Source organism: Panthera pardus, unplaced genomic scaffold (assembly GCF_024362965.1).
Source record: "Panthera pardus isolate Hobbes unplaced genomic scaffold, ASM2436296v1 HiC_scaffold_6, whole genome shotgun sequence".
Classification (NCBI taxonomy): Eukaryota; Metazoa; Chordata; class Mammalia; order Carnivora; family Felidae; genus Panthera; species Panthera pardus.
This window is the reverse complement of record NW_026526991.1, coordinates 76,757,048-76,771,659: the sequence shown is the minus strand read 5'-3', so window position 1 is coordinate 76,771,659 and position 14,612 is coordinate 76,757,048. Positions and strand designations below refer to the sequence as shown.

At 36.9% G+C, this 14,612-nt stretch overlaps 1 protein-coding gene across 12 annotated transcripts in view; it reads left to right on the top strand.

Moving 5' to 3' along the window:
* FGD4 (FYVE, RhoGEF and PH domain containing 4) overlaps window positions 1–14,612 on the top strand; it is a 245,328-nt gene that overhangs the window by 169,064 nt on the left and 61,652 nt on the right. For 11 of the 12 annotated variants that reach the window (XM_019452406.2, XM_019452407.2, XM_019452414.2 and 8 more), the window contains 3 exons: window positions 7,568–7,657; window positions 9,636–9,781; window positions 10,404–10,560. In XM_019452406.2, the coding sequence (XP_019307951.2) occupies window positions 7,568–7,657; window positions 9,636–9,781; window positions 10,404–10,560 (393 nt within the window). Of the gene's footprint in view, window positions 1–7,567; window positions 7,658–8,846; window positions 8,917–9,635; window positions 9,782–10,403; window positions 10,561–14,612 lie in introns of those variants that run through there. The other variant, XM_053895522.1, reaches the window with a different exon arrangement.

The window sequence follows — 14,612 nt, the reverse complement described above, 5'->3', positions numbered from 1 at the left end:
GTTATTAGCACATAATGCACTCATTTATTTGCATAAGGTTTTAACTCCAGGGAATTATCATCAGAAATATTTATAAGTGACCTAATTACTTTGATGCTCTGCCTAGATTTGAGATAGGTTAATTCAGTTATTGATTGTGAGCATATATTCTTCCTGATGCATGATCTTTAATTTCTGCAAAAGGCAAAAGACAATTTAATGTATACTGAATTGGATATAAGAAAAACAGAGTTCTCTCTTTGCTACCACTTACTTCCTGTCTGATCTTGTACAAGTAACTAAATTGTCCTTCTCAGTGTGAGCTCTATTTTGCCCTTTTCCCACCCTATCTCAAAAAGATAGAATGTAAACCTACAGATTAAACTCTCAGTCACCTGTTCTCCTGTTTAGAATTGAATAAATAGAATAGAGGACATCGGATTGAAAAACATTGTCGCTGGGTCAAAAGTAGGTTTGGGGGTGCCTGGCTGGCTCAGGCAGTAGAGCGTGTGACTTTGGATCTTGGGGTTGTGAGTTCCAGCTCCACATTAGGTATAGGGATTACTTAAAAATAAAATCTTAAAAAAAAAAAAAAAAAAGAAAGAAAGAAAGAAAGTAGGCTTGGACTTTGCTCCCAAAGCTTCCTGAAGGATCATGCTAAGGTAATAGACTATTTATTCTTGTGATACTCTATAATGAAGCCCTGGCAAAGGAATAATGTGCATGGGTCATAGTGGGTATTCTTTTTCCTGTAATGTGAACCTGGTGATAAATTACTTGCTGATTACAAATCTTCCCTGAGAACATATGGCCTTCATTATGGCATTATTACATGATCTTCATTGAACACAAAATCTGTGTTTTATTCCCTTACCTTTCCATTTTCTTGTCCTGCAAATCCCCAGGGAGTTCTCTTCCTTATGAGGCTGTGACAAAGCAAGAACTTTATTTTCACAGACCTAGATTTGAATCCTGGCTGAGTCACTTACTTAGCTATATGATTTGGGGCAGGTTACCCATCCTCATTAAGACACTACTTCCTCATCTATAAAGTGAAAGGATAATGATGCCTGCTTCCCAGGAGTATTATGAGGATTCCATTAGCTAATTCATGTGAAACACATGCTAGTGCTTAGCACACAGTAAGTACTCAATAAATAGGGCTGTCACTATCACTCACTTGTGATACCTTCCCTCGATTTCCCTGTTCCTTAGTATTAATAAGAAAGGATCTATAGAACTCTATAGAATTATGGATTATTGGAATGAAGGTGTCTGACACAAGTTAGAGATTTTAAGATGCTTTTTGAGATGATAGGACAGTTATGTAACATTCAAATATTATTGTGATCTAACTTTAAATTATCACCTGGAGCCACATGGAAGACATTAAAAATGACATATCAAAATTTTAATACAGCTCATGAATTGTGGTAGAGGATCAAGTGTTAATTTCCTAAGTTGACTCATCTTGTTATGAAAGAATGGACTTCAGGGAAAGCAGAAACATGTGTGTTCATATAAAGCTATATCTTCCATCTGCAGGGTAGAATTTAATTAATTGGTAGCAAATATGGGTAGAAACTCCCAGGACCAAGAAACCCAATAACTTATATTACTTCAAATATAACCTGTAATGAATATATGAAAAAAACTATAATAACTTTTAGTAGTTTTGATTCCATGTTTTTAGAAAAAAAATTCTTCCTGATTAAAATGAAATCATGAGAACATGTACTGAAAAGTTAAATAGCATAGTTGAAGAGTAATAAAGCATGATGTCGGTCTCTGGTTCATTTTTATGTAATTGAAGCTTTTGCCCTTAAAGCATCTTGTAGGAAACTCTAATTGTTTATTAACCTTTATGAAGTTCTTTCCAAAATGTCTGCTCCCCTGCTTGGTGGTTCTGAGACATGTGGCAGTGCGTATGGTACTAAGATTTTGAAGAATGAATCTCTGGCTCCACATGAACATTTTCTGCCTATCCAATAAACGAAGTCTGTGAGCTGCCGTGGGGGCTCTTTGTCTGGGGCTCCTGCCATATGGAAGAGTCGTGCCAAAAGGTCTGAAAAGAGCCGTAGGAGCTGATGACATCTGTAAATGAGGAGGCAGAACTGACAGTGTAGCACATTCATGAGCCAGCAGGCACACTGACTAATGACCAGGCTGAATCTAGCCTAGTGAGAATGGAGCAGCTCTCTACTGGAAGGTCACTGGGGGTGTGAAGGTGCACAGTCCTAACCTAGGAAGTGGATTAAGCAAGCGCAAGAAGCAGAGAAAAGTAAATTGTGTAATCTCTTACTGTAAGAAGTGTGTATTTTATCTTTTCAGTTTCAATAGTTCAGATGTACTCTATTGCATCGTTATTTGAGGCAATATTCTGAGAATCAGCTTTCAACATAGGAACATAGTGTCATTTACAAGTGAAAAAAATCTTTATATTATAGAGGAACATCAAAGGTAAGATGCTTTTGTAATAGCATATTTATGATTGTTTTTAAAGAGTCAAGCCTGTGTATTAGGCTCCAGTAGAGGCAAATAGGATTATTTATTAAATCAATATTGTGTAGCTATTACTATTTTCCAAAGAATCACAAGAATATATGACTTAGTGGAGTGCTAAGCACAAAAGTAGCAGTTACATAGTTTTGAAGTGGCAAATAATAAGAAACAACATTAACTTTACCTATTTAACTTTTTATTTAAAAAAAAAAATACCAGCCTACATCTCTAATGTACCAGCAATTGTAAAACAACTTTGTCTGTTATTTAAGCATAAGTCTTGGGGCACCTAGGTGGCTCAGCCAGTTAAGCATCCAACTTTTTGGCTCAGGTCATGATCTCACGGTTTGTGAGCTCGAGCCCTGCATCGGGCTGTGTGCTGATAGCATAGATCCTGCTTGGGATTCGGTCTCTCCCTCCCTCTCTCTCTGCTCCTTCTCCCCCCACTCAAAAATAAATAAACAAACCTTAAAAAAAAAAAAGCTATCTCCTAGAGTAATAGAGCCCCTGGCATGCAGATAGATTCTGTATTTCTCCTTAAATGTAATTCATAGATGAGTTTCAGTAACTAATTTTTTTAAAGTTAGAAGCCATCATATCGTTATATCAAATATGACTGAATCTTCAATACCTGATGATTATTTTTTTTTATTTTTTTTATGTTTTTATTTATTTTTTGAAGGAGAGACAGAGCGTGAGCAGGGGAGGAGCAGAGAGAGAGGGAGACATAGAATTTGAAGCAGGCTCCAGGCTCTAAGCTGTCAGCATAGAGCCCGACGCGGGGCTCAAACTCACAAACTGCTAGCTCATGACCTGAGCTGAAGTCGGACGCTTAACCAACTGAGCCACCCAGGCGCCCCGTTTACCTGATGATTATTACTAAAATGCTGAAAAGCCTGCCATAAATAGAATTTATATTAGAGAAAGATTATATACATTAAAATGCAGAGTAGATACCACATTTCATTTTTAAGTGGATAGCTTGTATTTTGTTAGTCAAAAGAAAATTGGGAAGGGAAAACCCTTGCAGGCACTTATTATAGTCTTGTTGCTTGTTGCAGAGAAGAGTTCGAGCGAGAGCCAAAGGTTTACTGACCAGTGACTTAAAAGCCCAGGCTCTCTTAGATGATTGGAATCTGATTCAGTTACCTTTCAACTGTGTGACTTGGAGCAAGTCACCTGGCCTTTCCAAGCCTTGAAATTTTATTTTGTTGTATGTGTGTGCTGCCAATAAAACAGGAATAATGTACCTATTTTATAGAATTACTGTAAAGATTAGTCAATTTATATAAAATAATTGTAACAGCATCTGGTGCATAACAAGCAGTCAGTGAATAATCATTAGCTGTTCTTATGGCAACATTGTTGTTTGGGTCCATGATTTCCTCACCTCTACCACAAAAATCCTTAGTAACTTTTCACAAACCTGTGTGCAAGTGATTAAACCGAATGTCAGCGAGTTTACTTTTGCTTAACTTTGTGTTGGTTTTGGCAAGGTCAGGGACCTAACATTAGAAGACCATCTGTGTGGAAGGACACAACTTTTGCTAATAACTGCTGGTCTCTCCCTTGGATTTTGCAAAATATGACCAGGATACCCACAATTTGCCACATTCAGCTAAAGTGTGATTTAGAGTCAGCAAAAGATCATTTATTATAAGCTTCTGATTTAAGATCCTGTAGGATGTGGAAGACCTCAGGAGTGACTTCATTGCATGGCAATGATAGACAGTTTGACTTGTTGGTTAATGAATTCTCTGACTCATAAAGGATGTATTATTTTATCATGGCATAGACTTTGCTGGATGGTTTTCCTTAAAGGTATTTGTCAAAACCAGAATCAGAACATATGAAAGTGAGTGAGTCACAAAGATACAGTACCACTATTAGAATAAAACAAAGGTCTTGGAAAGAGCAAGTCACTAATACTAATGACATCATGGATGTATCTCAAATGCATTTTGAGAAGTGGAAGAAGCAAGACACAAAAGGCACATACTGTGTGATTCCATTTATACAACCTTCTGGAAAAGGACAGATCTAATTATTAACAGGAGCAGGTAATAGGAGAGGGGTGGGACCGACTATAGAAACTTAAGTTTTGGTGGAAATGTTCTTTATCTTCATTGTGGTAGTGATATGATTATATTAATCATTTGTCAAAACACTTAGAACTATCCACCAAAAGGGTGAACCTTACTACTGTAAGTCATATATCAATAAATCTGGCTTACAAAAACACAAATGCCTTATAGTATTGATGCAGGTCAGTATTTCTTTTGAGTATGTCGAATATACATTTATCTTCCTCTGAAATGTTGATATATTTCTTATATATTCACTACATATTTGTGTTCTCTTATTATAGGTTTGGAAGTCACATTTTCAGCTCATTATTTTCTCCTCTATAAGTAGTAATTGTTTAAAAATTACTTGAGACTTTTTCAGTCGTGCAGAATATACCCCATGTTTCATAGTATTTCAGTTTTCCATATTAATGAGGATGCTTCTAACACAAATAACACCAGTAACGCTCAACCTGGCTTAAATAATAAGGAAGTTTATTAACTTCATCTCTGTGGTTATGGGGTGGCTGCCCATAGCACTCAAGTCTACAGGTACCCTTATTTACATGGAGCATGGAAGAGAAATTTCTTTTTCTATGGCTCTTCCTTAAGAGTAGAAAGTCCTAGTGCATATTCCTTCATGTCTCATTGGTTCTTGAACCAATCGCTGTATATTCTTGATTATTACACCAGTTAGGGCCCACCTTTTGATCTGGGGAATGAGGATAGTTTCTCCAAAGGGAAGGCCACCTAGTAGTAAGGTAGATATACTAACCAAATCTGGATATCATTAAGAAATAGAGGGAAAGGATGTCAAACAGACAGACAACAATGCTAGTACTTTACCCTGAATTGATTGTTTAACCAAAACCTTGGCTAGCTGCGGGATTTAATGACAATATAGTTTTTGTTTCAGTATTTTTGAGACCACAAATTATTTAAACAGTATTATGTTACTTTACCTAAAGCCTTCACATAAAAATACTTCATTCCAGTGCTACTGTAATAAGCAACATGGTAACCTCATATGTTGAACACAATGAAGCATGCTCTACAGTATAATAGCATTTTATACACAGTTTTAAATGTAGCCTTTACACAAACTAGGCACTGGTTTGAAATATGCTTTGTTCTCCTTTGGTGCCAGAGTTATTACTAAACCTTTACTATGCTTCGTACTTGCCTACAATGAAAAGGGTACTTCAGCAAAGTAGCTAGGTAGAAATTTCTCAACAAAAGGATGTATAAAATAGAAAATGAGTTCTAATAGGACCAAGTTCAAGAGCTCTGGGTAGTTGAAGAAGGCTCCATGGACAAGGAATAAAAATTCAGCAGCCCATCCCCCCAAAAAAAGTATGTCTTCAATGCTGAGAGAGATAAAGCAAGAATATATGCCATGCAGAGAGGATGGAAAGAAAAAAGGTTTGGGAATGACCATGGACACATTTGGATAATGGTGGGTTAGATTCATGTGTTTGGAGGGAAGGGTGCCTGCAAAGATACAATGGGAAAGAAGTCTGAGACAATGAGTAGAGATGAGATTTGAACAGCCCTGAATTATACATAGTCTGGCTGTTATCCCACTGGTGAAAGGAGGACTGTTGGGGCACCTGGGTGACTCATTCGGTTAAGTGTCCGACTTCGGCTTAGGTCATGATCTCATGTCTCGTGGGTCTGAGCCCCATATCAGGCTCTGTGCTGACAGCTCAGAGCCTGGAGCCTGCTTCAGATTCTGTGTCTTCCTCTCTCTGCCCCTCCCCACTCACACACGTGTGCTCTCTCCTCCCTCTCAAAAATAAATAAACATTTAAAAAATTTAAAAAAAAGAAAGGAGGACTGTTAAACGTTTTCTTTCTATGGAAAGTAGAATGATCTTGGCAAAGCAGAGTTGGAAAGATTGCTTATACAACCGCATACAAGGTGTGTTAGAGCCAAAAAGTAGTAGAATCACATCAAAATGGGAGTTCTTGATTAGCCTGGGTTTGAGATACCGTATGAGCAAAACCAGGCGGCAGTGATGAGAATTAAAGGGATGGTTGCTAAAGACATAGTATGAGTAGACATTCGTAGCCAGCTGGATTTTATGGCAGAGAGCTACGTTTACAGTGATTCAAGGTACCAAAGGCAGATGACTGGAAAAGGATGGAACCATTGCCAGGCTGGTAAAGTTCTAGTGGGGTGGAGTTGGGAGGTGATAGGATAGGGGCTTTCCTGAAAAAATGAGTTTGGTCTTACATTGACAGCATGTCAGAGTGGTAATAAATATCCAACAGTAGGAATGTGTGATTGCTACTCATTCATTTATTCAGCAATATTTTATCAAACGCCAGTATTTTATTGAAGCACTGTATTAGACAGGAGGGTTACCAAGTTACCGAGAAAAAAGGTGTTCCCGTTCTCACAGAACTAGCAAAGCTCTACAAATACATTTAGGGGCCAAGTAAACATACACTGAGGAAATAATAAAATGTTTGTTTTTAATTTAATATAATATGGGTAGAGAGAGGAGGAGGACATAGATGAAACAATATTAACAATGAGTTGATAGTTACTGAATCTCATCGATGGATATTTGCTGGTTCATTTTACTCTTTACTCATATATGATTGAAATTTTTCCTAATGTTTTTTTAAAAAGGCAAAAAGTTAGATGCATAGAGCTAATAATTAGACAAATTATCTGAAAGAGTGTTGAAATCATTTCTGAAGAGTAGCCTGAGAGAGACAGGGAGAAAATGAGCCAAATTTAGTGTCTGAGAAACATAAAAGGTGTTTCAAGGGCAAAATAGATGATACTGTTGATTTTGACAGAAGCTAAAGAAGTCGTTATAGGTTAAATCTAGCAGAATGCTTATTTTTAATTTTGTTCATTTCTGGTTGGGTGGTCCTTCATGGCTGAAAGGAATTGGGTAGCTGAGAAGCTTGAGAAAACTGTTTTGACCATTTGATAAGGTGTTTATTACTTGAAAAGTCTTGTCTAAGTCTTATTTCCTAATATGTGGATATCTATTCTATTTTTAGGAAACTAATGAACAAAAACTTCACAAAATAGCCAACGAACTTTTGCTTACAGAAAGAGCTTATGTCAACCGACTTGACCTCTTAGATAAGGTAATATTTTCCCATTCAGGATTATTTTATTTTTTGGCATTATATATCATTTTTAGTAAAGGGGCTTTAGAAACTACTGGATGGACATAACTGTTTTTTGCCAGTGAAAGCTTTTTCTTCAAGGAAATCTTTAGGATTTTTAGCTTTGTCAGTGAATGCACTAGACATAAAGGTTTTTCAGTTCATAAAAAGCAGATTCAAGGACTCTATGAGTCACAAAATGCCTTTATCTTTCATCCCTAAACACTAGTCTGTTTCGTGACCATTTATTATGATCCTAGAGCCATGTTCCCATTATAATCTAAATAAGAGATTGGTGATTCTAATGCCTGCATGAATATGTCATTGATTCTGTTTGTCTCATGTGCTGTTCAGACCCATGTGAGTCATCTGAATTGATGGAGTAATAGGGCCAGAAGGCATTTTGAGCGTTCACTTGTTCAAGCTTGTAGGAGACATCTAATATAGTGCCTGGCGTAAAGTTGCACAGTCAATATTTGTTAGAAATGGCATTCAGAGTACTTTATCACATTTTGTACTTTCGTCATGTTGGGGCCTTGAGTATCATTTTAAATACACATTACAAAGAATCGCTTAAAAATTATTAAGGCTTCTTAATATTGTTTTAGTGATAAAAGAACAAGATAACTGGTAAATTGCTCATATAGACCCCTCTTATTAGAAGAGAAAGTTGCCATGTTTGAGTACTAACTATAAGAAGAATTATCTCACTTCTGCCATTGGAAAACTGGAACTTCATGGGAACAGGCCATCCTGGGTATACCTCCTTATCATTGGTTCCTAGAGTGGACTATGGCCCTGTCAGATGAGCCTTAAGGGGCCACATTAAGGCTTCTGTCCTTTGAAATAATGAGATTGTGTCTTAAACACTCACTTTCCAAAGAATTTCACTGTAAGTCAGTCAATTCATGTGTTTATGTGTTTGAAACAATTTCCCCTCAGGGGAATACAGACCAGAAACGTTAAGTATTCCTATTGTGGAGATATGTCTTTTCCTCTTACAAGTTTTGTGTTTTTTTTGTCTTTGTTCTTTTTTGTTATTTCAGCCATATTAGCTTGTCAGCTACTGTTGCTGACCTTTTTAGAATTTTAGAGTCTTAATTACTTAAAATATCCTATCTGTTGGAGTCTCTAAGGACATGATTTTGTGTTCTTTTTGCCTCCCAAGAAAATGCAGTGGAGGTGAATTTAGAAAATTAACAACCATCTGGACATTTGAAGGAACAGACTTCCTTCTGCCTACATTTAACAGAATGGCAATTAAGAGGTATAGTAGCCATAGTGGAGAATAGCTAAGAGTGCAGTTTTTTAAAAAGTGTCTTTAAGATACCATTGTTATGTACAGGAGAAGATCTTTGTACCCTTTTATAAGTGTTTAAGTTATCTTGCATTATTACTTAATAAAAAGCAAGTAAACGTCTGTGAACTGAAATATTCTTTTATTCATCCACTCGCCAGATATTAAGCACCTGTTCTTCTGTGGGAACTAAATTATGATGGCCTCCCTTCCCAAGGGGGCAGACAGTTTTAATAGGGAAAGTGAGATTTAGGCCCACAAATTACAATAAAGGGCAATACTGTCAAAGTCATTCAAAACATAAAGAAGAGTGAAAAATACCACCAAAAATTATTAATTTAGATAAAATTTTCCTTCCATGTCTCTTAACTCTACTTATAGATAGAAGTAAATCCTTTTACCTCAATTGGAAATTTTCTGGCGTAGAAGAGGTTAATATCTCCAAAACGGAGGGAGAGCCTAAGTTAGAGTCAACTTTTCTAATTCTGACTCCTGGTTCTTCTCAATCAAAGCATATACTCATCCATTTCAAAAATGACTGATTTCTTGATTCATGAACTTTTTCATTCAATAAGTTACTAAGAGCCCACTATGCCTAGCCCAGTGCTAGGTGGTTAACCAGTAAATTTGAAGTAACGTTTGCTTTATTCTCTTATTCAGGTATTTTACTGCAAATTATTGGAAGAAGCAAATCGAGGCTCATTTTCAGCAGAGATGGTGAATAAAATCTTTTCTAATATTTCATCAATAAATGTCTTCCATAGTAAATTCCTATTGCCAGAGCTGGAAAAACGAATGCAAGAATGGTAAGAGGAATAGATGGCCAACTATTTGTCTAAGGCAGTCATATTAGATGCTGTGTTATTTGCTTATAAATGGAAACAACAATGCTACACAGAGCTATAGCCAAACATCTGTGTTAGACTTGTATGGTAAAGAAGTTGTGGTACATTTTTAGCTTTGGTTGAAAAGAATTTCATCTCTGCTCTCTAAACTATCTTTTGATTAGTGGAGACAAGATTTCAGAGTAATCTGGAGCTAGGTTTTCATTCCTAAAGTCCCTTTAAAAAGGTCCTGCTTCAGGGACGCCTGGGTGGCTCAGTCGGTTAAGCGTCCAACTTTGGCTCAGGTCATGATCTCACGGTTCGTGAGTTCAAGCCCCACATTGAGCTCTGTGCTGACAGCTCAGAGCGTGGAGCCCCCTTCAGATTCTGTCTCCATCTTTCTCTCCTCCTCCCCCACTCGTGCTCTTTCTCTCAAAAATAAACTTAAAAAAAAAAGGCGCTGCTTTATTCTCTACCAATCTCATAGCAAGGTGGATCTGATAAAGCAAAGAATGTGTGTACACAGTGATCACTTCATTTGAAGTCCTATTAATTCACTTACTCTATAAGAAATCTTAATGACTTGTTTCTATATTTTATACAGGGAAACTACCCCTAGAATTGGTGACATCCTTCAGAAATTGGCACCATTCCTTAAGATGTATGGAGAATATGTGAAAGGATTTGATAATGCAATGGAATTGGTTAAAAACATGACAGAGCGTATCCCCCAGTTCAAATCAGTAGTTGAAGAAATTCAGGTAATTGGACTCTTGTTCAAGGCTATGAATTATTTTCCTATACAAATCATAAGGTCTTCTAGATCTAAAGTTTAGATTGAGACATCTGTCTGAGACCACCAAATTCCATGTTATTCAGAATGATGTAAAAATCATCTATGCAGAATTAATGTATTTATCGAGCACATGCCATGCGCTGAGCAGTAAATTCTCCATTTGCTTTTGAGACCAGGAGAGTGTAGCTTTTATAAAGATTCACATGGATTTACAAAGTGATTTCCCATTCGGGTCTGTGACTCTCTTGCTTTCTTTCAGAGGTTGAGATGATGCAATGAATATAAAAAATGATTGCCGTAAACCTGACATTTTGCAGACATTATTATTCTGTGTGTGTGTGTGTGTGTGACTTTACATATGTGTCCTGACTTTTTTTCAGTTTTGCCAAACCTGGATAATATATTTTAGATAACTCCATAGTGATTTCTATTTGACTCTCTAGTCAAAGTTGTTAATAACTTGATAGTTTAAATGTTGAAAAGGAATTCTTGAGATCACATAAGGTCCTTGGGGTGAGGATTCTGCTGCTCTTTCTCTGCTTTCTTTTGTGCTATACAAATATTTTTTATTTACCATTTTAATTCCTCTAAATTTTGAATGTTTTTTTCCTACTGTTTGTTGGAGGAATTATAATATGCATCTTAATTTACCACAATCTACTTCAGGTTAATGCTAATATTAATTCTAATAAAATACAGGCATTTTGCTCCATCGTAGCTCAGTTCCTCCATGCTCCATGCTTTTAGTATCATATACATTACCTTTATATAGGTTTTAAATTGAATAATACAGTGATATTATTTTATATAATTTTGTATCTTTGAAAGAAGAGAGGATATAAGAAAAAATGTACCAAAAAAAATTATTAACCCATATATTTACCATTTCTAGAGTAAGTTCCTTTCTACAAAGGGTGTTAAATGTTTTGGGTTACCTGGGTGGCTCAGTCAATTAAGCATCCAACTTCGGCTCAGGTCATGATCTCATGGTTTGTGAGTTTGAGCCCCACATCAGGCTCTGTGCTGACAACTCAGAGCCTGGAGCCTGCTTTGGATTCTGTGCCCCTCCCCCCCTGCCCCTCCACTGCTCACACACACACTCTCTGTATCTCAAAAATAAATAAACTTTAAAAATTTTAAAAGAAAGAGTGATAAATGTTTCTTACAAGGCAGAGATTGGATAGTAACAAATTTTCTTGGTCTTTTTTTGGGAAAATCTTTATTTTTTTCTTCACTACTGAATTGATAGTGTTGCTAGATACAGAATCTGGGTTAATAGGTTTTTTTTTTTCTTTGAGCAAAATGAATGTCATTCACTGTACTCTGTCCTCTGTTGTTTCATATGGGAAGTTATTAATTATATTATTTCCTGTATGTGCTGAATTGCTTTTCTCTTGCTATTTTCAAATTTATCTCTTTGCTTTTTTCTTTCAACAGTATGTATCTAATGTAAATCTTTCTATATTTATCTTGCTTAGGATTGAATTTCTGGGATGTGTAGGGTTTTTTTTAATTAATTTGAGAAGTTTTCAGCCATTATTTCTTCAAATAATTTGCTCCAAGTACACATATGTTGGTGTTCTTGATGTTATTCTACAAGTTTCTGAGACTATTCATTTTTCTTCAGTCTTTTTTCTGTTCTCTGGATTGTATAATTTCTATTAATCTTTCTTTGAATTCATTTTTTTCTTTTTTTTCTTTTTTTTAATATTTATTTTTGAGAGAGACAGCGAGAGTGAGCAGCGGAGGGACAGAGAGACAGGGGCAGAGGATCCGAACCAGGCTCTGTGCTGACAGCAGCAAGCCTGATGCATGAGATCATGACCTGAGCCAAAGTCTGGTACTCAACTGACTGAGCCACCCAGGCACTGTGATTTTTTCTTCTGCCATCTGGAATCTGCTGTTGAGTCCCTGCAGTGCATTTTTCATCCCGGCTATTGTATGGTTCAACTCCAGAATTTCCATTGGTTCTTTTTATAACACCTGTTTCCTCCTTGAAAATTGCTATTTGTGCATTCATTATTGTTACACTTTTCATGTTTTTCAAATACAATTTCCTTTAATTCTTTGAATGTTTTTATAATAGCTACGCTGAAGTCTTTGTCGCCCACATCCAGTATCTGTGTTCAGAGACAGTTTCTTTTGATTGCCTTTTTTCTTCAATATAGGTAACAGTTTACTATTCTCTGTCTCTTTTTTTTTTTTTTTTTTTTTTTTTGTTGTTGTTGTTGTTGAATACTGGACATTTTAGATAACCTATTGTAGCAACTCCAGATTTTGCTTTCCCCCACTGAAAGTGGCTTTGGTTACTTTCGTTTGTTTAGTAACTTGCTTATACTAAATCTATAAAATCTGTCTCTCTTCTGGTATGCTGTTGCCAATGTCTCTATTCAGTTTTTTTGTTTAATATCCATGTGTGTGTATGTGATCCCAGCTTTGTAGGGATTACCCCTATGTCTGTGTAGGTTAGGGGTCAAACAGTTATTGAACAGAGATGATTAACTACCTAGAGCCAGTACGCTTCTGTCCTCTGCTGATGGACCTGTCTATGCATAGGGGAGCACATTTAAAGATCTGACCATTTTCAAGTCCACTGGACCCTTTTACATCTCCTCAGGATGAGTTCACAGCCTCAGGGTGGCCAGGAGACTGTGCTGAGTCAAGCTGTCTTCAGTCTCTGTTGATCATCTACAGAGCCTCAGCCAAGAAAATTATTATCTGCTCCCCTTCCCCAACACACAACCACAGCTTCAGCCCAGTGAAGCCATTGGTCTTCTCCACTTGCCCACCTCAGAACTATTCACTTTCACCAACAGTGTTCCTGGATGTGTGCCTCGCCCACCATTCCAAATCTAATAATATGAGCCCTCTTGAACTTTACCAGAGACACTGCCAGTCCCACCCCTGCTGAACCTTTCGGTCATTGAAACTTCCTTTGTTAGGGGAGGAATGGGTACGGCCTCAGGCCAGAATGCCACAGATTCTCACTGTTCTTACCCAAAGGTCAACAATTTTCAAAGCATAAATACTTTTCAGATCGTTCTATGCCTTTCATCAGTCTCCAAAGTACCAAAATGGTCGTTTTATCAGTTTTATCCCCCTTTCTAGTTGTGTTTTCCAGGGGGGATTTTGCTAGTCTGCTCTCTCAGCCATAACCAAAAGTCCTGCCTCTTCCCATTTACTCTTTCTTTTTCTTCTCTCATCATTAAGCACTCATCTACCTTTCTGAATACTGGCTCCTTTGATTCTTTTACTAGCCCCTTTTACTTATACTGAAATGTGGACAGAGTACAAGAATGTGGCCCTTCACATTCTTTTCAACCTCCACACCCTCTGTGATGTCACATGTTCCTGAGGCTTTAACCATCATGTCCTACAGATGCCTGTAGGGTCATTTTTCTAGTCTGTTTCCTGCCTCTAAACTGTCATTGCACCTTGTTGAATGCTGGTTACACAACTCTGTATCGACATTTTGCTATCAAAACAAAGTCAACATGTTCCATTCCTGCCTTTAGCACCCAAGTACTTTTTCCATCTTGATTTTTTGTGCCTTATACAGAGTAGCTTGTGGTTATGTGATTATTAGAACAAATATTTTCTCGTTCACCAGAGTTTGATAAGTTAACTTTATCTTTCGTCACTTTTCCTCATTCTCTGTGCATTAATTTGCCTGTGAAACAGTACACTGAAGATGTTTAGTATGCTTACTGCATAGTAAGTGTTCACTAAATGATGGTGGTGGTAGTGGCCATTACTGTTTTATGAAATCTTTAAAATTCTATCTCTGAAATATCAGTCTTCTCCCTATTATGAGGCATTGTTGAGGTGTTGAAAAGAGTAGTGGACTGGGAATCAACTGAATTTAGGATTCTAGTTTGCCACTTAGTCATGGGACTTTGGATGACTTTAACTTCTTTGAGCCACGGTTTCTTCATGTAAAAATGTGGGGATCGGTAATATTTTCTATATTTCATGGATATATAGTATTATATATTATAGGCTTGGAGAAAATCAAAT